Consider the following 22,678-nt stretch of genomic DNA (forward strand, 5'->3'; position numbering starts at 1 on the left):
TCTATGTGTACAGTAGGTAATGTGTAGAGTCTTTAGTGCCTCATTGTGTAAGAATTCAGTTTCTGACCTTAAACATGAGAGAGAATCAATAGGGCTGAGAGCACACACTCCTTTAGACCAGGAGCACAGCCACGAAAAAAGAGAGAACAAGAATGAGAGAGAGGGAGAGAGATTCATTTCATTCTTGCTGTGCTGTGTGTATAGTGGAATAATATGGTGGGTGGAGAGACTACATTTGCATGTAAATGGTTTGGCCTGGGTTTGATATATGACCCAAAATTTCAAATGGCTGAAGAAAGAATGAGAAAAAAGAGTAAGAGAGAGAGAGAGAGAGAGAGAGAGAGATCGTCAGTAAAGCCAGTATAGACAAGTCCTCATTCAAATCCCAGATCAGTACAGGAAAGTCCCAAGGCCAAGTCGCAGGCCAGTACAGCCAAATCCCCATTCCAGTCCCAGGCCATTACAGCCATAACCTCATTCAAATCCCCCAAATCAGTATAGACAAGTCATCATTAAAGCCCCAAGCCATTACAGCCAAATCCTCATTCAAATCCCCCAAATCAGTATAGCCAAGTCCTCATTAAAGCCCCAAGCCATTACAGCCATATCCTCATTCAAATCCCCCAAATCAGTATAGCCAAGTCCTCATTAAAGCCCCAAGCCATTACAGCCATATCCTCATTCAAATCCCCCAAATCAGTATAGACAAGTCCTCATTAAAGCCCCAAGCCATTACAGCCAAATCCTCATTCAAATCCCCCAAATCAGTATAGCCAAGTCCTCATTAAAGCCCCAAGCCATTACAGCCAAATCCTCATTCAAATCCCCCAAATCAGTATAGCCAAGTCCTCATTAAAGCCCCAAGCCATTACAGCCATATCCTCATTCAAATCCCCCAAATCAGTATAGACAAGTCATCATTAAAGCCCCAAGCCATTACAGCCAAATCCTCATTCAAATCCCCCAAATCAGTATAGCCAAGTCCTCATTAAAGCCCCAAGCCATTACAGCCAAATCCTCATTCAAATCCCCCAAATCAGTATAGCCAAGTCCTCATTAAAGCCCCAAGCCATTACAGCCAAATCCTCATTCAAATCCCCCAAATCAGTATAGCCAAGTCCTCATTAAAGCCCCAAGCCATTACAGCCATATCCTCATTCAAATCCCCCAAATCAGTATAGCCAAGTCCTCATTAAAGCCCCAAGCCATTACAGCCAAATCCTCATTCAAATCCCCCAAATCAGTATAGCCAAGTCCTCATTAAAGCCCCAAGCCATTACAGCCATATCCTCATTCAAATCCCCCAAATCAGTATAGCCAAGTCCTCATTAAAGCCCCAAGCCATTACAGCCATATCCTCATTCAAATCCCCCAAATCAGTATAGACAAGTCCTCATTAAAGCCCCAAGCCATTACAGCCATATCCTCATTCAAATCCCCCAAATCAGTATAGCCAAGTCCTCATTAAAGCCCCAAGCCATTACAGCCAAATCCTCATTCAAATCCCCCAAATCAGTATAGCCAAGTCCTCATTAAAGCCCCAAGCCATTACAGCCATATCCTCATTCAAATCCCCCAAATCAGTATAGCCAAGTCCTCATTAAAGCCCCAAGCCATTACAGCCAAATCCTCATTCAAATCCCCCAAATCAGTATAGCCAAGTCCTCATTAAAGCCCCAAGCCATTACAGCCAAATCCTCATTCAAATCCCCCAAATCAGTATAGCCAAGTCCTCATTAAAGCCCCAAGCCATTACAGCCAAATCCTCATTCAAATCCCCCAAATCAGTATAGCCAAGTCCTCATTAAAGCCCCAAGCCATTACAGCCAAATCCTCATTCAAGTCCCCCAAATCAGTATAGCCAAGTCCTCATTAAAGCCCCAAGCCATTACAGCCAAATCCTCATTCAAGTCCCTAGTAATTCAGGCAAGACCCATTTCAAGTCCGAAGTAAATACAATGTACAGTCATAGTCCAAGTTCTACTTTAAGTCAAAGTCGATTTGCAGGTCTTTTTTTGATTTTATCTGAAATTATTCCCACCACCCAAACAACCTATTTGTGCTATCTATTGTTTTCTCTTTGAGACTTGTTCAGAGTTGTGACAGTATTCCCCCTTCTCTCCCTCTGTGTTCCAGCAGCCCTATGCTCCACCCCAACATCCAATGGCCCCGCCTAGTCCAGGCAGCACTAGCTGCAACCAGAGTGGAGTGGAACAGCTCAGCAAAACAAACCTGTACATCCGGGGCCTTTCACCTACTACTACTGACCAGGACCTCATTAAACTCTGTCAACCGTGAGTACACATACAAATATAGGTCTTGCCCATCACCTCAGCACTGAAATGAGGGGAATGTGAGTCAGATAAAGCACAATTGCAGACATGAGGTTTTGACTGTTTACACTGTTATCATTTCAGGAGAAAGTTGTACCTGATCCTACATCACTCATGCTTCAGTGTGCAGCTCTCAACAACCAGGACATTATGTCAAAGCTCCATTAGCTAGAACTACCTACATCTGCCTTCCCCACCAGATTCAACAGATTCAATTCAATACTCCCTGGCCACTTTATCAGAAACACTTCGCTGATGTACAGTTAGTAGCTCATCTGTTGATTTGCAGTTTGTATGAGCCACTAGACTTTTAAATAGTCTATTCCTTCATTGTTGGTCAGTTTCTGACCACAAACCAGCTACTTTTGGCTGGATATCTTTCTAGAGAAAAAGCTACATCTGGCCAATTTTAGAGCAACATATATCTACAGTAATATCTGTCCTATTTTACAGTCACATCTCTAGGGCAACATCTTTAGAATAACATCCATCCTACTTCAAAGCAACATCTGCCTTATTTTAGAGCAACATCTGATGTAATCTACATCAAGATCTGACATACTTTACAGTGAGGCCCCTAGCTTAACATCTCCTAAATATCAAACGTTTTAGAGAAACATCTGCCATGCCACCATCTGATTTACTTTAGACCACCTTCTAGGTAAACATCTGTCCTACTCCAGTGCAACATCTAACCTACTCCAAAGTAGTATCACTAGACCAACACTTGGCTGGCATTACAACAAATGTAGAGCAATGTCTAACCTACCTTACAGTGGCTCCTCTAAAGCAACATCTCTAAAGCATCTGACATACTCTAAAGAAATACCTGCCATACTCTATAGCATGTTTCCAGAGCAACGTCTGAGCTACCCTGGAGCAACATCTGATTTACTTTAGACCCCCTTCCAAAGAAATCTCTCCCATAATCTATAATGTTGTCTCTAGAGCTGAATGTTGCAACATCTGTAAAGCAACATATGACCTACTTTGAAGAAACATCTGCCATGCTCTATATCAATGTCTCTAAAAGATCTGGTCTACTTCGCATAAACATCTTTGAAGCGGCATCTATTCTCCCTCTAGAACAACAACTAGCCATTCTACTGTGGCGTCGCTAGAGCAAAATCTAGACCAGCATCGTATTTAGAGCAACATCTCTACTGGCATCTCTAGAGCAACAGAACAACATCTGACCTACGTTATAATACTACTCTAGAACCACATCTCTAGAGGAACATCTGGCCTGCTCTGGATTTGAATATGCTGTGGTTTTCAGCGATCCACAGTTGAATAAAAAATAAAAAATGTAGATATTTGGTTCCGTCACCTTTAGGTGCTCTACAGATCAGACTGAAGGCAGGTAGGACTTTGTCGTCTTTGACTTCTTACTGTATGTTCCACCTGGGCAATTCCACTGCATTGCGCAAGGATTCAAGCTTTTCTCTCAGAAGTGCTCCTCTGTGGAGACGTGTGGAGCTGGTCTCATCGCACTGCTACTTAAGGATGCTCAAAGCAGGTCCTGACCCAGTTCACCCAGTGCAGAGAGGAAGCAGAAATCCCTTAGTGAGAGCTGCATCTCATAAGGGGCTGCTAGTGCCTCACATAATGCTGAGTCGATAACAATCTTCCACACACACTCTGTAGAGGTAAACTGGAAGGTTTCATTATGGAGCAGCCGTTAGACTGGGCTGGATGTGCTGGCGCTGTATTTCTGGATCATAAAGATGGAAGTTCAACTCCGAGTTTTAATGAGATCAGCAGTGATGAGAAGGCGTTCCGGACATATGTCCTGCCGTCCCAGTGGACACAATGGACAAGAGCAATATGTCTTTAATGAGCGCTGCGGCGGGGTTGGAGTTTTAACCCTGCACGCTCCAGTTTGCACATGGTACACCAGAAGACGCCCAGACATCCCATTAATGTCCTCCAATATCTCAAACACAGTGCTGTGAAAAAGTCTGAGACCAAAACCCTGCTTACAGTGGGGCCCAGTGATGCCTCCGGTCAAAGAGATGCATTGCTATTCACACTAAGAACAAGAAGCGACGTGAAATATCCACAGCGTATAAATAAATATAATGACAAGTTCGATAAAAATGAAATAAAACACACACAGCTCTCACCCATCAGGTTGATTTTAGATAGATTTTATATTGGCTCAGAGGTCAATGTGTTTCAGCACTCAGTGGAAAGTTATTCCGCACTAATGGGACCTTGAATAAAACACCTTTTCTCATTAAGTCCTGCAGATGAGAATAGTCCATGCAGAAACAGGCATTCATGAAATTTAATACATATTTCATTTGGTCTTGACCGTCAGGCGAGATGAAATGTAGAGCGGAAGCGTTTCAGTAGAGCTTTGTAGGTATAAAACAGGGACTAGCACTTCCTTCATCTGTACAAGCCAACTGTGCCGTAAAGCTCAGCGTGATGGGCCTTCAGACCACCAGCAGTAAAATGAAGCACGTTATGAAGCTTGTAAAACATCGTATTTCATTCAAAGAAATACACAAATGCAGTAAAAACCAAGTTTCTTATTCCAAAAATGTAGTTCTTGTGAGCCATCATAAAGCCTCAATCAGCACCACCGGGTTTAACGTAATGAGGTACTGATTAGACAATTTGGAGTTTACTTATGATATTTGATCATTTAGCAATTAAGTATAGGAGACTGTAACTACAGTTATTACTAGGCTTCCTTGTGGACAGGACTGGGAATGGGAATGACTGACCGATATACATAAAATCACTACCTTGAGTAGTAATGTGACTTGTATTGATTCCAACATTAACGCTTTTTATGAGCAGATAAATGCCAACTGTCGAGATAAACAGCTTGAGGTGGCCTTTTGCACAGTACTGAATATTTCACTGTACAGGCTGTGAGGTAGGAAAGCGATCAGTAGGTCAGGCTGAATGAGGGAAATGAACCAGTGTTATTATTATTATATTATTTGCATCATAAAAAAACCAGGCAGAATGTTTTCCGCCAAATAAGAAGGACCTCCTGTAGTCCCCACAGAGTGGTTGTGCCCGTCTCCATTTCTGACGGTGAAACGTGAAGATCTTCATTCAGGAGCTGAACCACTGAGAGCTTCCACACATAACGATGATGTCTAGCCCAGTGGGCCCAGTTTGAGATGCTTTTAGAGATGCTGAACACATGCATGACGAGGCAGAGGGGATGATGCTAATCCTTTTGATGTTCACCATGTCGTACGGACGACATCAACACCACAGTCAGACTCATCCCAGACTGGACTGAGCGAGTCGGGCGTCGCCGCTCTCACGGCTCTTTCAGTGGGATTTCGGAGATCATCCAGTGCTGTGGAACCAGCGCCGAATGCTCTGAGCTGCTGGAGCTTCACTGCTGATGAAAATCCTGCTGCTCAGTTCTGACAGATTCACTCTGATTGACGTGGAGAACGCAGAACGTTCTGCTCAGGGGTCTCAGCTCCTCTCAGTTCTAGGTATTAAGCAGGTAAGTGTGAGGTACAAACTCCAAAGTACTAGGTAATTATTTTAGGTGAGAATATATTAAGTACCAGGATAGTCTAATTTAATTACACTGAAATGTCTCACAGGTTCTAGGTATGACCCAGGTTAGTGTGAGGTAGAAACTGGGTGACATGATGATAAGAACCATTACAATCTGAGTGAATTACACTGAAATGCCCATCAGGCTTTGAGGAATATGATGAAAAACTACCTGAAAACTGGAAAACTATTTAGAGCAAAAGGGGACTTTTACAAACAGGCACACAATTTTACACTAAAATGATGCATTTCAACGGAAAATTAATGAGAAAATTATAATGTTTTGCATTTTAATGTATTTAAATGAATTATTGTGTCAAAATACAAAATACAGAGCTGTCAAAAGGCTTTAATAAACAGGCAGTGCCACTGGGACGAATCCTGCTCTGTTTACACTTTCATAACTAGTGGCAGTTTATCTGAACTTTGTGGTCAGAACCCAGTAAAACCATAGAAAGAGTCCCTGCTGTCTTTCACAGTCAGATTACCGTATCAGGGTAATAGGTACATACTATTTAAGACTCTACAGATCTGAGTGACCTGAGCTCCTACTAGCATTCTGTTTATTCTTTTGAAGTTCCAACACTTAGAGACATTCCCTGTAATATAGACAATCTAGTACCCATGTGTGAAACACATAGGCCACTGGCCTGATCTAGAACCTGTGAGATGTTTCTTAATAATTCATGTAGACTATCCTGGTACTTAATATCTTCTCACCTAAAATAATACCCTAGTACTTTGGAGTTTGTACCTCATGCTTACCTGGGTAATACCTAGAACTTAGAGGACTGTAAAAGAAAGGGTTACTGATAATCCTTTATTAGTCCCACAACAGGGGAATTCTCAGCTCCACAGCAGCCGTGAGTAGAAGAGAATTAACAAGCAGAGTAATTAACCTTGTTATACACACACTCACTGGCCACTTTATTAGGTACGTAATATTAGCTAGTAAAAGGTTGGACCCCCTTTTGCCTTCAGAACTGCCTTAATTCTTCTTGGCATACTTTCAACAAGGTGCTGGAAACGTTCCTCAGAGATTCTGGTTGGTTATTTGAGTTCCTGCTGCCTTTCTATCATCTGGAACCAGTCTGCCCGTTCTCCTCTGACCTCTCACATCAACAAGGCATTTTCGTCCACACAACTGACCGCTCACTGGATATTTCCTCTTTTTCGGACCGTTCTCTGTAAACCCTAGAGATGGTTGAGCGTGAAAATCCCAGCAGATCAGCAGTTTCTGAAATACTCAGACCAGCCCGTCTGGCACCAACAACCACGCCACGTTCAAAGCCCCTTAAATCCCCTTTCTCCCCCGTTCTGATGCTCGGTCTGCACTTCAGCAAGTCGTCTTGACCACCTCTACACGCCTAAATGCAGTGAGCTGCAGCCGTGGGATTGGCTGATCAGCTATTTGTCTTAACAAGTTTTATTGTGTTAATATCATTATTAATTAATATTCTATCAATTTTATTCATTCAAATATTAACACTTTTCTCAGCAAATAAACACAAACTACACAAATAAATAGATTACTCAAGATAAAAAATATAAACTCTATCCTTCACATGAACTCTATCCACTAGAATTTACACTATAAACAATTACAAATAAATAAACAAGCAAAAAACTGTACTCTGTAAGGATATCTATCCCGAATTGCACATGGAATATTGATTATATTACACACGGGAATAGTGATCAATTAACAATATAAACAATATAAACAGAAAAGCAAAACATCTTTACACTATAGAGATATTTTACACATATTCCACAGGCATTAATAGAATTAACTGCATTAATTACATTGTACACAGGAAATGGTGATGAATTCACACTTATGATAATATTTCTGATGTATATTAACGACATTACAACTAAATCATCCAGTAAAGCAGACAGGTGTTGGTTTATGCTGTATCAGTAAGCTAAGCTAACAGCCAGTATCAGAGGAGCAGTGGTGGAGTAATTGTGGGTAGTTTAGTCATCATCCTGCTGGAGCGCTGTCAGTAATAGCTGAAGGTGAACGGAGAAGATGAAGCCCTCTGGTTTTAATGGAGATCCATCACAGAGCATGAAGACATCAGCCCAGGTGCTCGTCCTCACAGAGCAGCAAATCAAATCTTCAGAAACACTACAATTATCTCCACTGGAGGAGAACAAGGCAGAGCCAAACACACTTCCTCACACCGTCCACTGACTACCACACACACACTTAGAGCTCAGGCACACACAGGCACGGTAACACATGATCAGTAAGGCACGCGGTACAACGAACACTACCACAGACGTGCAGCATCGCACAGCACTCACTGGCCTGGAACCAGAGGAAGTCACTGAGATTCATTCACAACTGACTTTTTAGGTTCTTCGTTCCCAGTTTTCGGTGGGAAGAACCTCAAAGACCTGCCTAGAAATCCACTTACCAAATCTTTTTCTTTTCTACTTTAGTCGTTTCCAGTTCCGCCCACTAGTTAGGACTCCCCCAGTCACACGATACCACCAGCGCTAGGACGGTGAGGGCAAACACCTGCTTCCCCTGAGACCTGTGCCACAAACGCAATGTCATCGGACCGCTCGGAGGAAAACTTCAATCACGAGTTCTGCTATGTCAGCTAACAGACACTTGCTCTGACTAGCATCGTGCTGAATGATCGGGGGGACGGGGGACCATCATTCCCACCCAGAGAGAGCGAGGGCAACTCTGCTCTCTTGGACTCCCAACCACGGACGGCTGTAGCATCACCTGGGATCAAACTCGTAATCTCCTGACGATAGTCAACGCTTAGACGGCTGCGCCACTCGTGAGCTTACCGACTGAATGGAATAGCTAGATGTTCATGAAAAATACCTAAATATTACAAATAAATAGTTGGTTCATTAATAAAAGAGAAATGGAAATAGATTTTTGAAGATGTAGAAGATGTGAAGATGTAGCCGAAACACTTTGAAAGTCACTTTGGTACTGTGGCCTGTTAGGAATGTCGCAGGGGTTCGGTGGGTGACAATAACGCGGGACACTGACTTCATCCTGTAGTTAATTCACATTTCCCTTTTCAAACGTTTTAAACGTTCCCTTAAAACATGCTCACTGTTTGAATGGAAACCCGGCTCCTCGTTCACTCTTGTTTAGCAGGCTAAAGATTTCCCACAAGAGGGCGCCATGAGCACTCAAATAGCTTTTGATGCTTCATAAGTGTTGCTTTGCTACTGATATGGTATGCAAGGTGGTTGCAAAGGTGTTGCTAGGCTGCTGCTATAGTGTTCCAGGCGGTTGTTAAGTTATTGCTAGGCTTTTGCTAAGATACCACGGGTGGTTGCTTAGGTGCTGCTAGGCTATTGCAATGTTTTTCCAGGTTTTCGTGTAGGTGTTGCTAGGCTGCTATGTTAATCCACGTGGTTGCTAAGATGTTGCTAAGTCTTCGTTATGAGACCCCAGGTGGCTGCTTAGATGTTGCTAGGCTGCTCCTAAGCTATTCCAGGTGGTTGTTATGGTTTTGTTAACCATTGCTATAGTATCTCAGGTGGTTGCTATGGTTTGCTAGGCTGTTGCTATGGTATCGCATGTGGTTACAAAGGTCTTGCTAGGCTGTTGCTATGGTATCTCAGGTGGTTGCTATGGTTTGCTAGGCTGTTGCTATGGTATCGCATGTGGTTACAAAGGTCTTGCTAGGCTATTGCTATGGTATCTCAGGTGGTTGCTATGGTTTGCTAGGCTGTTGCTATGGTATCGCATGTGGTTACAAAGGTCTTGCTAGGCTATTGCTATGGTATCTCAGGTGGTTGCTATGGTTTGCTAGGCTGTTGCTATAGTATCTCAGGTGGTTGCAAAGGTATTGCTAGGCCCTTGCTGTGGTATCTCAGGTGGTTGCTATGGTTTGCTAGGTTGTTGCTATAGTATCTCAGGTGATTGCAGAGGTATTGCTAGGCCCTTGCTGTGGTATCTCAGGTGGTTTCTATGGTTTTCTACACTGTTGCTATGGTATTTCAGGTGGTTGCTGTTAAAAATAAGATTTGTGAAACAGAATCACTTCCTCTCAAAGATTTTATTTAGAAGCATATGTTTACAAGCTTGGGGGTATTTGCAGTCGCCTCTGCAAGTATAAGCATCATAATAGACCATGACAGGCATTACTAATAGGGTGAAGGCTCTTTCTGCCAAAGCCGCTCTTTTCAGATACAAAACCTGCACCTTACTGTTAGCCACAAGTTCCTTTCCTGTTTCCTCCTGGCAGTTATTCTGAACTCTTCTGTGAACTCTCTGTAACCTTGTCACACACACACTCTCAGAATGCAAGACACTAACTCAACCTAGTTACATTTATTGCTCACTTAATAAATCACTTACCACCGTTTTGTGTAATAACTACTGAAACCTGTTCATTGGTCTAAAAAGTGCAAGCACAATAACCACGTATATGACATTTGTGCCAAGTTGTGGTTGTAGCTCAAAAATCGCAGCCTGTGAATTGTCACTGTCTAAATAAGAGTTAAAGGAGAACATTAAAGTGTGCTTTCTGTCTTTTATGCTCTCTTTTTGTGCAGATATGGGAAGATTGTGTCCACCAAGGCCATCCTGGACAAGAACACTAACCAGTGTAAAGGTAATGGACCACCTTTCTTGGTGAACTGTGTTTCTGTCAGTAATCTTCCCGGTTTGTTGTTCCTCAGAATATGAAGTTGTTAAGCTGCGTTCGGACCTACAGAGGCATTTTTCTTTAAAGCTGAGGCGTTGCACCTGTATGCTTTGGCCCTATTGTCAGAAGGTTGTGGTTTGGTTGTTGTTGATGCCACAGTCTTCTGTTTCTAGGAGTCCAAGAGATCATAATTGCCCTGACATAACAAATTAATTAGCTGACATAACAAAATTATCAGTTTTTGTTCACCTCCAAGCATGTTGGATTAACAGCAGCTTGAAAAGATGTGGTGGTTGGTTGGTGTAGTGGGCCTTCTCTGCTGTAGACTGGGGTCAATCCCCCATCTGGCCAGCATCCTACACTATACCAATAAGAGTCCTTGGGCAAGACTCCTAACACCACCTTCGCCCTCCTGTGTAAAATACTCCAATTGTAAGTTGCTCTGGAAAAGGAGAAGAAAGACATGTTTTTTCTGCAATTCTGAAGCCACAATGCTTCTGCTTTGCTTCAGTTGAAGGATTTAATGAAATATTCTAACTAATTTTCAAAATTTCTACATAATTAAATTGTCATGTCACTCAGAGCGGTTTGGTGTCAGAACCGATGTTTCTAGAGTCAGAACCGTTCCCATTGGTGGTGATGGGAACCAGACGTCCCCCTCTAAAAGCTCCTCACAGAAAGTTCCTACATGAACTGGTTCTGAATTCACTGCCTGATGACTGAGACGCTGTTTTATGAGAGTTTAGAGAACTTCAACTCCATTCATGGTGGAGGGAGACATGCAGGGCACTGTGCGGCAAAATAGTCCCCAAAGAAAACTCAATATTCCAGATTTTCCACTGTTTTCCATCATCAACATTCCATATAAGCTCAGAAGACTCGTGTAGGTTCTCTGGTGGTTCTGGATGGTAAATAAAGTGTCTACATCTGTGTTGTCGGCATGGCGACGCCTGGTTTCTATCACCACCACTGTGAAGGAATCTGAACCATTTCACAGGAAACCGCTCTGAATCTCTCTGATTACACCTCACACACTGAATTACGGAGGGAATGTCTTAAATTGGTGGAATTTCTCTTCAGAGTGAGAAGTTATCATTAGAGCTAGCTCAGGGGTGAACATGCACACCAATTAAACTCCATCTGTACTTTTAATTGCTTTCCCTGACTCTTCAGGCATTCTTAGGTGGAGAGCTAGAATGAACACTTCACACTAAGCTGAGTCAGGTTGGTCAGGTGGTCTAATGAGGAACGGGTTCAGTGAAAAACAGATGGTTTCTGCATGGGGGTTAGTGACCATGTGTTGTTAAGATGATTAATGGTGTGAGATCAGTGAACTGCAGCTACAACAGCAGCCTGTGTAGCTATAACATTTTACCACTGACCTCCCTAAATAAGAGACCAATGCTAGAAATAAGGATAGATGTTATTTACATAAGTGGTCATCAACTATGTTCCTGGAGATCTGCAAGCCTGCAAACTTCAGTTCCAACCCTAATTGAGCACACCTGACCTGTACATTGCTGCCTTCAGACGTTCTAGATAAGAGGTGTGAGATTTGGGTTGGGGGTGAAACCTGCAGGGCCGTGGATCTCCAGGAGGAGGGTTTGTGTCCACTGCTTTATGTGGAGGACTCATGTAGGCGTTTCATGTTGAGTTAAATATTTTATTCATTTCCTCAGCTTCGATTCATAAGGTTCTGTCTGTGTTCAGTGCAGGTTTGTGATTACTGAAAATTAAAGATTTCATTTTCAAAAATGTCCACACTCTTAAAAAAGATGGTTCTCCAAGGGTTCTTTAGTAATGATACCGGTTCTGTAAAGAGAACATGAATATTCCAAGAACCAAAAATAAAACAAACTCTTCAAAGCTACACAACTTATGAAATATTTGTCATAAAAACAGAGGATTTCAATGAAAAGAGATGAATTTGTGTGTATGTGGTTCAGATGTAATTCACTCTATTGTTATTATGCTCCTGAAATCTGACTACTGTCCTTTTTTCAGTAACTGTAGTGGAATACAGTTCCTTTTTGTGTATCCTGGTAATGTAACGTTATTCCGTATGGCTGCTGTCGGATCAAAACCTTGCATCTCCAAAATGGTAACTTTGCAGGAGAAGGAATAAACTTACTCTACTTTTAATGGAAGTCAATAGAACCAGATTTTCTCCCAAGTGACTTTTGTGTCCTATTACTTCTGCGTCTTAAAACCAGGCGTAAATGTGAGTCTCAAAAGACGTGTTGAGAGACCAGCTTGAGCAACAGGGGGTAGACAGAGCAGGAGCCTCAAACACGAGCTGAAAGGCTGTTGACCATCACTAGATGGTAGAACACTGCTTAAACCCCCAGGACCACTTGCAGCCCAAAGCGTGTACGTACCCCCGGTGTTATAAAATAACGACCCCGTGGAGTAGAACTTCCCTTATTAGCATCGATTTCTCCTCATGACTGAACATTTGTTTAGGAGTTTGTTGATGGCCTTTTAACCCCCCGTGATTCACCGCTGAACACTTAATGGGCGGAGCTAAACAGTTTGCTGCAGTAAATCAACTGTCAATTTCAGACACTTTGTGAGCCCATATTGAAAGTCGTACTCAGTCATTTCATTAGTTCATTTTTTGGTTTGTCTGGTTTGGTTTCTGCTGCGTTCCCACAGTGATCGATCCTGAGGACGGTCTCTCTCTCTCTCTCTCTCTCTCTCTTTCTCTCTCTCTCTCTCTCTCTCTCTCTCTCTCTCTCTCTCTCTCTGACAGATGAGTTTTAAAGAATTTATTCCCCACTGCAGTTTCTTCAAATATTCCACTAATACTGGAGAATTAATCGCAGTTCAGCGAGTTATTGACACTTGATTTCATGGCACATAAGTATGAAGTTTCCACTGTTTGTCCAAAGCCCCCCCCCCCCCCCCCCCCCTTCAGTTTCAGGCAGAATTTGAAGCGACACTTTTTTAAAATCTGTAAATGAAATGAAAGGAAAAACACTAGTACTTTTCTCTTATGCTGGGCAGGTAACTTGCCTGGAAATAAGAAGCATAGAATGAATGTGTGGTTGGTTAGTGTAGTGGTTAACACCTCTGCCTGTTAACACCTCTGACTGTAGACTGGGGTTCAATCCCCACCAGGGTAACCACCCTACACTATACCAATAAGAGACCCTGGGCAAGACTCCCAACACCGCCTTCACCTGCCTGTGTAAAATGATCACACTGTATGTCGATCTGGATAAGAGCGTCTGCCAAATGCTGTAAAAAGTAAATGTAAAATGGAAATGAAACGATGAAATAGTTGCTGTCTTAAGACAAATGATTGTAAAACACATTTTATTGATTTACCCTTTGGTACCAGGTCAAAACAGCCATTATGTGCAAGTTCTTAGTTTTTCAGGAAATATTCCTGTGGATATTAGATGTAATCGTGGGCTGGAGGTCAGTGAACCAGCCTTGTGACCACAAGGTCGCTGGTTTGTTCCCCTTGGCCGACAGTACAGGATGACGTGCCCTTGAGCAAGACACCTAACTACCAACTGCTCCCTGGGCGCCATGGATAGGGCTGCCCACCGCTCCGGGCAAGTGTGCTTACTGCCCCCTAGTGTGTGTGCTCACTAGTGTGCATGTATTGTGCAGGAGTTCCACCCATACGTTCTGGCTTAGCAAACCTGCTACCATCAGTACGCCCAAACAAGAACGATAACTTCAGCAGGTACTCAGGTCTGGCACGAGTCAGAAGGCAGTGGAAATGCTGGATGTGTAATCCTGCTATCGCGCGAAAGCGACTTGTTTGGGTTGGGAACCTCAGTCCATAGAGGTTCCACAGCATGTGTTTTTTTGCTCAGTTGGCAGAGGGTAGTCAGTAAAACCTCCATACTGTCCTGAAAGCTGCATGTTTGGGGTCTCTCTACTGGGCTGTGTTCTGGCTCTGAGCCTGTAGCAGCAGGGCAGACGGGGGGTGGGGTTGCTGGGGGATGGGGATGGGGCGGTTTTACACAGCCATTAATATCACCTGGGAGAAAATAATGCAGCCTGCAGCCCCAGAGTCTCAGTGCAGGGTGAAATATGGCCCGTTCCGGTCAGGCTGATGACTTAATTGGTTGTTCCACTATCTCGCCTCTGCTGGCTAATATAATAAAACGTTTCAATAAGAATTATTTTACAGCAGGCGGGGCTTTTCCCTGGGTGATAGCTGACCTGACTGCAATGCTGCGGCCTGCTTACAAATGAGAGAAAGACGGGAAAAGAACAGAAGAAAGATATAAAGGTAGAAAGAAAAGGAAAAAAGGCCAGCGTTTGTGTTGAGCAGGCGCCTCTCGTAGTGAGAATGAGTGCATTTCTTTAAGCTTAAGGTTGAAATGTAATAGTTATATGTTTGCTTTAGTCTTGACTCATTATTATTAACAAACATATGTTATTAATATTATTTTATTGTTTATTTGTTAATAAAGTTGCAGATTACATGTGTGTTTGGGGAGGAAAAGGTGTAAACCTTTCTCACTTGATCAAATAACAGGGCCAAGTCAATGTTTTACTGAAAGTCTATGATTTCATTTATTCAAATATTTAGTTACCGGGTCACTGCATTTTAGTTTTATTACCCTGCAAAGACTTTTAGAGCTATCTTGCAGAAGATGAGTTTGTAAGTGTGTTTTGCAGCTAGGCGCATTTATATTGGCCCCATAGATCTGAATGGTGTCCAGTCTTCTCTGCAAAAGGTCAGTGTGGCTACAGGTTTTCATTGCAACAACTCATGATCAATATTTTGACTGAAACCAGTTAATTAAACATGCAGAATCAAAAACCAATTAATATTTAATAAGAATGGGCAGGGACATTGCCGCTTTGGGGTAGCTTTATCACCCCTAAATATTATTTAGCTCCTCCCAAATGAAAGTGCATTATTGGTTTAACCCCTTAAGATCACAGTATTACATAACTGTGGTTCAGACTTCAGTGCAAACTGGCTGAGCTGTTCTAAGGATATAGAACTGTGTCTCTGGCCATTTAATGGGCTCTAACTGCCTCTGCAGTGCTGCCAAAGATTTACTATCATAACAGCAGGAGATCCTCAGCCCATCACATCAGACCTCATGAAGGGGCTCCAGTGGTACTCACTTTGCAAGGTAATGTCTGGCAGCAACAGCTGCAACCAGAAAGCAGACGTTCGTGGTTTGAAAACAAACTTGTAGAATCAGTGATGCCAAGAGTAGTCAGGGTACAGGCATGGATCAGTTCCAGAAAACACAGCAGAGTTAGAAGGACGACCATAACAGACAAGGGCAAAACAGGGCACAAAACAAGCGATGAGTCAAAACCATGAATCCAGTAAACCAGACAGAAGTACAAAAGGGCAAAAAACAGAGTCAACGGGAAAACAGGCAGAAATGCAAAAACATGATAAACACCAGTACAGAAAAACACTCAGTAGTTTCCCAAAGGAAAGCAATACTTCGCGACTAGCAAAGCCCGGGCGTATATACTAGTCTAAATACTCATGTGACAAATACACAGCTGAAGAAAGTTAGAATCCAGGTGACCTGGAACGTTGAAAGGATGATGGAAAGTTTTCAGAAATCATGTGACTTTGCTAAGGAACTGGAGTTCGAGTCTGGGAATAGGAGTGAGGGAAATAGTTCTGCCTTGTGATTCCCCAGAGGGTTCTGGGGAATGCAGTTCAAGTCCATTTGCAGACTAGACTGGCTGCATGCGTGACAGTACCCCCCTCCGAAGAGTCCTGGCGGGCCTTCGCACAAGGGCAACCAGGATGGCCACTGAGCCTTCCACTGGACTTTTGAACAGGGGCATACCCAAAGTTGTTGTGGCGCTGGACTGATGGGGTTCGATCACGAGGATTCCTCAAACGATCCGGAAGGGAGGCAGGGAGCCCCTTATTAGGGTGACCCCTGGGACACAGAGCAGGCTTTTCTGGATGCTGGCTGTGAAAATCCGCTGTGAGACCAGGGTCCAACACATCCTGAGCCAGCACCCAACACTGCTCCCTCTCTGACTCTGATCATATTATAAGCACTTCTGAGGTCTAATTTAGTGAATAACTTGGCCCCTTTTAATTGCTCTAAGGCCACCAGTACCAGGGTAAGAGGACAGGGATAGGGTTTAGTAATCTAATTCAGGGCTCTGTAGTCTATGCATGGATGCAGTCCTCCATTCTTTTTCTTCATAAAGAAAAAAATAATAGGAGACTGGGGACATTGTTCTATAGCCTATTGAATGTATACATCTTGGGGCTTTTGTTCTTCTTGGGTCAGAGGATATTCTCAGGACTTGGATAATGTAGGGTTTTCTATCAATTCTATGGCACAGTCAGAAGGTCTATGCAGGGATAACCTGGTTGTGTTCTCCTTTTTTAAAACTTCACTCAGGTCTAAATATTCAGGCAGAATTTTAACTGGGGCTTCATTATTGGGACTCTCTGAAAACAGATACTTCGGGAAGGGTAATACTAGAAAGTAAGCAGGAGTCGGACCACTTCAAGATGATGTGTTCTGACCATGAAATCAAAGGATTATGCTTCTCTAGCCAGGGGAGTCTTAATATGAGATCAAATTCAGAGTGTTCTAGGACTACAAAGGACAAAGTTTCTTGGTGCAGAGCGCAGGTTTGTACAACTAGGGGTTTGGTGATCTTGGAAATGGTCCCTTCTCCCACTTGGAAATGGTCCTCCATCTAAAGCCACAATCTTCAATACATTAGGAAAATTCGCAACTGGAACTAGTAGTTGTTGCACTATCCGGGCATGGATGAAGTTTCACTCTGCTACGGAATCTAGAAGGGCCGAAATCACAAGAGAATGGGATGACGGTAGATACTGACAGGTAATGTAAAAGACTTGGAAACCAACCCCTTTGTGGGAACACTCACCACATTAGGTCGGCGCCTTGCTTTTTTGGGTTTCCACATTGCAGTCTCTTATCTGATGTCCAGTGTTCCCACAACACAGACAGAGGTTGTTTCTCAATCTGCGAAGTCTCTTCTCTGGTGACAGACGAGATGAATCGCACTGCATGGGTTCTGTTTCTTCGTCGAATTTGGGGGTGCTTCTTAAGATAGACAGGAGTCTTCTGGTGTTTCTTTCAGATTTGAGTTTACTACGATGTTTCAACAGATGATCTAGCTTTATGGCTAGTTTAATGAGTTGATCCAAAATCAAGTCATCATCTATACATGCTAATTCATTCAATAGCTCAGGATTGAGTTCTTGTCTGAACATTACCAAGAGGGCAGCCTCATTCCATCCACTTCTGGCTGCTAGAGTTCGAAATTCAAGCAAATAATCAACTACTGAACGACCTCCCTGCCGAAGCTTAGCCAATTCCCCACTGATCTTTCCTTCATACGAGTGGTCAAATACCGTCTTGAATTCCCGAAGGAATTGGACATATGGCATACGGTGAATCTGATCCCAGCTGGCTGTGGCCCATTCTAAAGCTTTATCGGCTAGCCTTGACAATGAAGGATATCTTAGCCGGGTCATTACTAGCGGCAGAATTAGTAAAGAAAACAGAAAATTGAAGCAGAAAGCCTCGACATTTGTCAGGATTACCTTCAAACCGGGAAAGTAACAAGAGGATTCGGCATTGGGATCCACAGGGGTAGTGGTGATGAGTTCAGGTTCTGTCAAACTTGGAGTTGATTACCCAGCCCCTTGACACTGGCGACTAGCTGAGCTAACTGGGACCGTTGTTCCGCTTGCTGGTGAGCTAGTGATTCCAGTGAATGAGTTACTCCAGAAAGTACCTGCTGATGTCTGTCCTTGCTCCGTCAAAGCCTTTTGAAAAGCTTCTGGGTTCTCCGTCTGCATGTTTGGCAAAGTATTCTGTAATGTGCAACCAGAAAGCAGATGCTTGCGGTTTGAAAACACGCAGTAGAATCAGTGTTGCAGAGAGCAGTCAAGATACAGGAATGGATCAGTTCCAGAAAACACAGCAGACTGGACTTCTACAGAGCTGCCACCTCTTAATGACCATCTACATGGGATAATAATCAGGGATTATAAAAGTGTGTTACAGTCAACATCCGTGTTAGCTCTATATAGTAAAAACAATATATAACTAGTACTGGTGTCATTGTTTTGAAAATGCTAAATAAAAATATGAAAACAGATCATCTGTGAACTTTTAAAAAATTCGTAACATAGTTGGCTCCTCAGCTGGCTGACATTCATGCTTTATGCCTCATCACCTTTACTTCACCTCAGGGAATTAAAGTAAGCTTGCTAACCAGTGTCCAGCTAAAAACTTGATGACTAGCTGAACTGGCCACATTTTCCACTAATCCGTATTGTAGGCATATATTTTCACTCTGTAAACACACTGATTTAGACTGTATATTATATAGTTTGAATAAGTACATGGAAGCTGTAATGAAAGTTCTGCCAGGAACACTCTAAAGCTACGTTATTCCTGACCAATCACAGGTTACACCTGTCTTTAAAATGGCTCAATTGAAAATCTGAGTTTAAGTAAAATATAACATGTTACTAAACAGGCGAAGAGAGGGAGAGAAAGTATTTTTCCTCTGGACACCAAATTTTCTGCTCCGTCCATATTTTAACAACTGTTCTTGTACAGCTTTATATAATTACACAAATCTTACATTTTCTCATGTCAAGCAAATTAAAATTTGAAATTTAATTTATTTTCTCATTTTAAATAAATATAGATTTTACATTTGCCTTATTTTCTCATGTAAAGTAATTAGAAATGCAGACTCAAACATTTCTAGGCCCTTTTTACAAGAAATGGAATTATGAGCTCAGGCCCAGAGAAGGTGGCAGCGTTTCTGGATCCTGTTTATATTTGGGTTCTTCTTTGTGTTTTAGAGTTTAACAGCGTTTGTGGATGCAGTGATGAACTGTGTTCACAGTCAGTGGTTTTCAGAAGTGTTTCTGAGCCCATGCAGTGATTTCCACTACAGAATCATGTCTGTTTTTAATGCAGTGCTGCCTGAGGGCCCAAAGATCACGGCCAGCAGATACTGGTGTTCAGCCTCGTCCCTCACAGACAGAGATTTCTCCAGATTCTCTGAGTCTTTAATGATGTTCTGCACCGAAGACGATGAAAAGCAGAAGCTCTTTGCTGTTTTATGTTGAGGAACGTTCTTCTTGAGTTGTTGCTCTATTTGATGGTGCAGTCTTTCACAGAGTGGTGACCCCTCGTCATCTTCACTTCTGAAAGACTCCGCCTCTCTGAGATGCTCTTCATACCCAGTCATGTTACTGACTTGCTGCCAGTTAACAACCTTTTTTTATTTTAACCTTACACTACTTTACAAGCATTTTGTTGCCCCCATCCCAACTTTTTTTCCTGGCATCAAATTCAAAATGGGCATATTTATTTCAAACAACAATAAAGTTTCTCAGTGTCAACATTTAATATGTTGTATTTGTGCATTTTATAATAAAATATAGGGTTTAAATTATTTGCACATCATTGCATTTTGCTTTTTTTTACATTTTACACAGCATCCCAACTTTTTTGGAAATGGGGTTGTAAACGATCGCTGGAAACATTCCTTCACAGCTATCAGAGTACAGGTGCAGCTCGGTAACAAAAAACTAGTAAAAGTGTCGAAAAGCTAAACATGCCCACGTACCAGCAGGTGGCGCTCCGCGTCGTCAGGGTGTGTAGTGCCACTGTAGACATTGTACACGACCCTCGGCTCCAGAGAACGAGCATCCGTCCCTTGCTAAACCCTCGCTTTCTCGGGTACCAACAGTTTTGAAGGAGAAAATGATAACGGTTCCTCTGAAATCGGCTGCAGCGGCAACTTTAAAGCACAAACCTCGTTCAGCGTAATGACAAGTCAGCAGTGGCAAAATGCAGACAGGTTCTTTTCCTCCATATGACAAAAGTTATTCCTTTATTCACTGCACAAACTCATTTTTCCTCTGATGGCCGTCATCTGACAAACCACTGAAACCGAGATGTTTTGGTTTGTGCTTGAACCTCGAAGTCTTGTGAGCTGTACATGCTCAGGCTGTCATTGTTGTCTTGTCGTGGTTATTGTAATTGCTTCAGCGGGAGCAGCATCACCTGCAAGGAATACTTCCAGCAGAAAAAAGGGGAACTGTGAAAAGGGCCTCTCAGTAACAGGAACGCAGCTGAAATTTCCGAGGTAATTAGGCCGTAGCCGTTCAGTGGTTTCCTTGAGATTAGATTTGACCTCATCATTTGATCCAGCAGGGTGCGGGAGATCTCACCAGGGGGTCCTCTCCCCCAAGTTACCTCACTCTGTGTCACTCCTTTTGAGTCTCTCACTACAGTTCTGACGTGTTTTGAAATAATTATTCTCTGCGTTTCAAACTGTCTGAAGCCGTTGAGGCTCAGATGTTGTTTTTCTCGCAGCCCTTGTTGTTACTGATTATGTGCTGATGGTTTGTGACGGGCGTGTTTTTCCTCGGCTGTGTTCAGTGGGAGCTGCATGTTTGGTCGCGGTGACGATGTTTTCACGCTGGTAGACGTAGATTTCCTCCTGACGCTCAGACAGATGGACTCGGGTGCTGCTGCGGATTCCTGACGCGTTGGCTTTGTCCTTGAAAACTCAGCGCCGGCTTGTCACTTGTCTTCCTCCCTGCGTGGTTGTTCTTTTCGGCACTTTTGCCAGCTCCTAGTCACATCATTCAGCTCCTGCTGCGACAAGCACACCACCAAACCCACAGCCGTTCTCGTCTGAGCTCTCAATGTTCAAAATATATAACCCCAAAAAAGTGGGGACACTGTCCAAAACGTAAATAAATACACAATGCAATGAAGTACAAACCATTTAAACCCTATATTTCATTGAAAGTAGTGCAAAGACAACATTTCAAACGTTGAAACTGAGAAATGTCACTGTTTAATGAAAAGTATTTGCCCATTTTGAATTTGATGCCAACAACATGTTTCAAAAAAGTTGGGACAGGGGCAACAAAAGGCTGGTAAAGTTGTGCAATGCTAAACACTTGGTGTTTAATTGGCAGCCGGTCAGTAGCATGACTGGGTATGAAGAGCATCTCAGAGAGGCGGAGTCTTTCAGAAGTAGAGATGAGGAGGGGTTTATCACTCTGTGAAAGACTGAAAGAAAATTTCAATCAAATCAAAGTGGAAATCACTGCATGGGCTCAGAAACACTTCTGAAAACCACTGTCTGTGAACACAGTTCATCACTGCATCCACAAATGCTGTTAAACTCTAAAACACAAAGAAGAACCCAAATATAAACAGGATCCAGAAACGCTGCCACCTTCTCTGGGCCTGAGCTCATTTAAAATGGACTGAGGGGAAGTGGAAAAGTGCCCGGCGGTCTGACGAATCAACATTTGAAATTCTTTAGGAAATCATGGACGCTGTGTCCTCCGGGCTGAAGACCACTCAGCTTGTTATCAGTGCTCAGTTCTAAAGCCAGTGTTCATGATGGTTTAGGGGGCATTAGTGCTCATGGTGTGGGTGACGTGCTCATCTGTGAAGGCTCCATTAAAGCTGAATGATATAAACATGTTTTATCAACATCTGCTGCCGTCCAGACGACGTCTTTTTCAGGGAAGGTCTTGATTATTTCAGCAGGACGATGTCAAACCACATTCTGCATGAATTACAGCAGCACTGCTCCATATTAAAAGAGTCCGGGTGCTAAACTGACCTGCCTGCAGTCCAGTCCTGAGAACATTTGGCACATTATGAAATGAGAAATGCGACAAATGAGCCCCTGAAACTGACGATCAGCTGAAATCCTGAATCAAACCAGAACAGAAAACATTTCACTGTCAGAGCTGCAGCAGCGTCTCCTCAGTTCCCAAACATTTAGAGCGCTGTTAAAGAAGAGGTGATGAAACACAGCGGTAAACAGACCCCGTCCCGACTTTTTTGGCATGTGTTGTTGGTACCATATTTAAAATGGGCAAATCCATCCATTTTCTAAGCCGCTTCTCTGTCAGGGTCGCGGGGGGGAGCTGGAGCCTATCCCAAATATTTTTTCAAAAAACATTTTTTTTTGTTTTTGTAGATTTGGTTTAAATGATTTGCACATCATTGCTTCCTATTTTTATTTACATTCTGCACAGCGTCCCAACTTTTTTGGAAACAGGGTTGTAATACAGTATAATATAAGTTTATTCATCTACGTACAAATAGGTTTAATTCAATTATTAAAGAGAAGAAGACAGAAGAAATTAATAAACAGAGA

At 42.8% G+C, this 22,678-nt stretch overlaps 1 protein-coding gene across 3 annotated transcripts in view; it reads left to right on the plus strand.

Moving 5' to 3' along the window:
- Positions 1-22,678, plus strand: part of LOC108415046 (RNA-binding motif, single-stranded-interacting protein 3-like) — a 128,200-nt gene that overhangs the window by 22,399 nt on the left and 83,123 nt on the right. For 2 of the 3 annotated variants that reach the window (XM_037542390.1, XM_037542388.1), the window contains exons 2-3: positions 2,137-2,294; positions 10,419-10,477. In XM_037542390.1, the coding sequence (XP_037398287.1) occupies positions 2,137-2,294; positions 10,419-10,477 (217 nt within the window). The remainder of the gene's footprint in view (positions 1-2,136; positions 2,295-10,418; positions 10,478-22,678) is intronic. The other variant, XM_037542389.1, reaches the window with a different exon arrangement.

The sequence above is a fragment of the Pygocentrus nattereri genome, chromosome 11 (assembly GCF_015220715.1).
Source record: "Pygocentrus nattereri isolate fPygNat1 chromosome 11, fPygNat1.pri, whole genome shotgun sequence".
NCBI classification, from domain to species: Eukaryota; Metazoa; Chordata; class Actinopteri; order Characiformes; family Serrasalmidae; genus Pygocentrus; species Pygocentrus nattereri.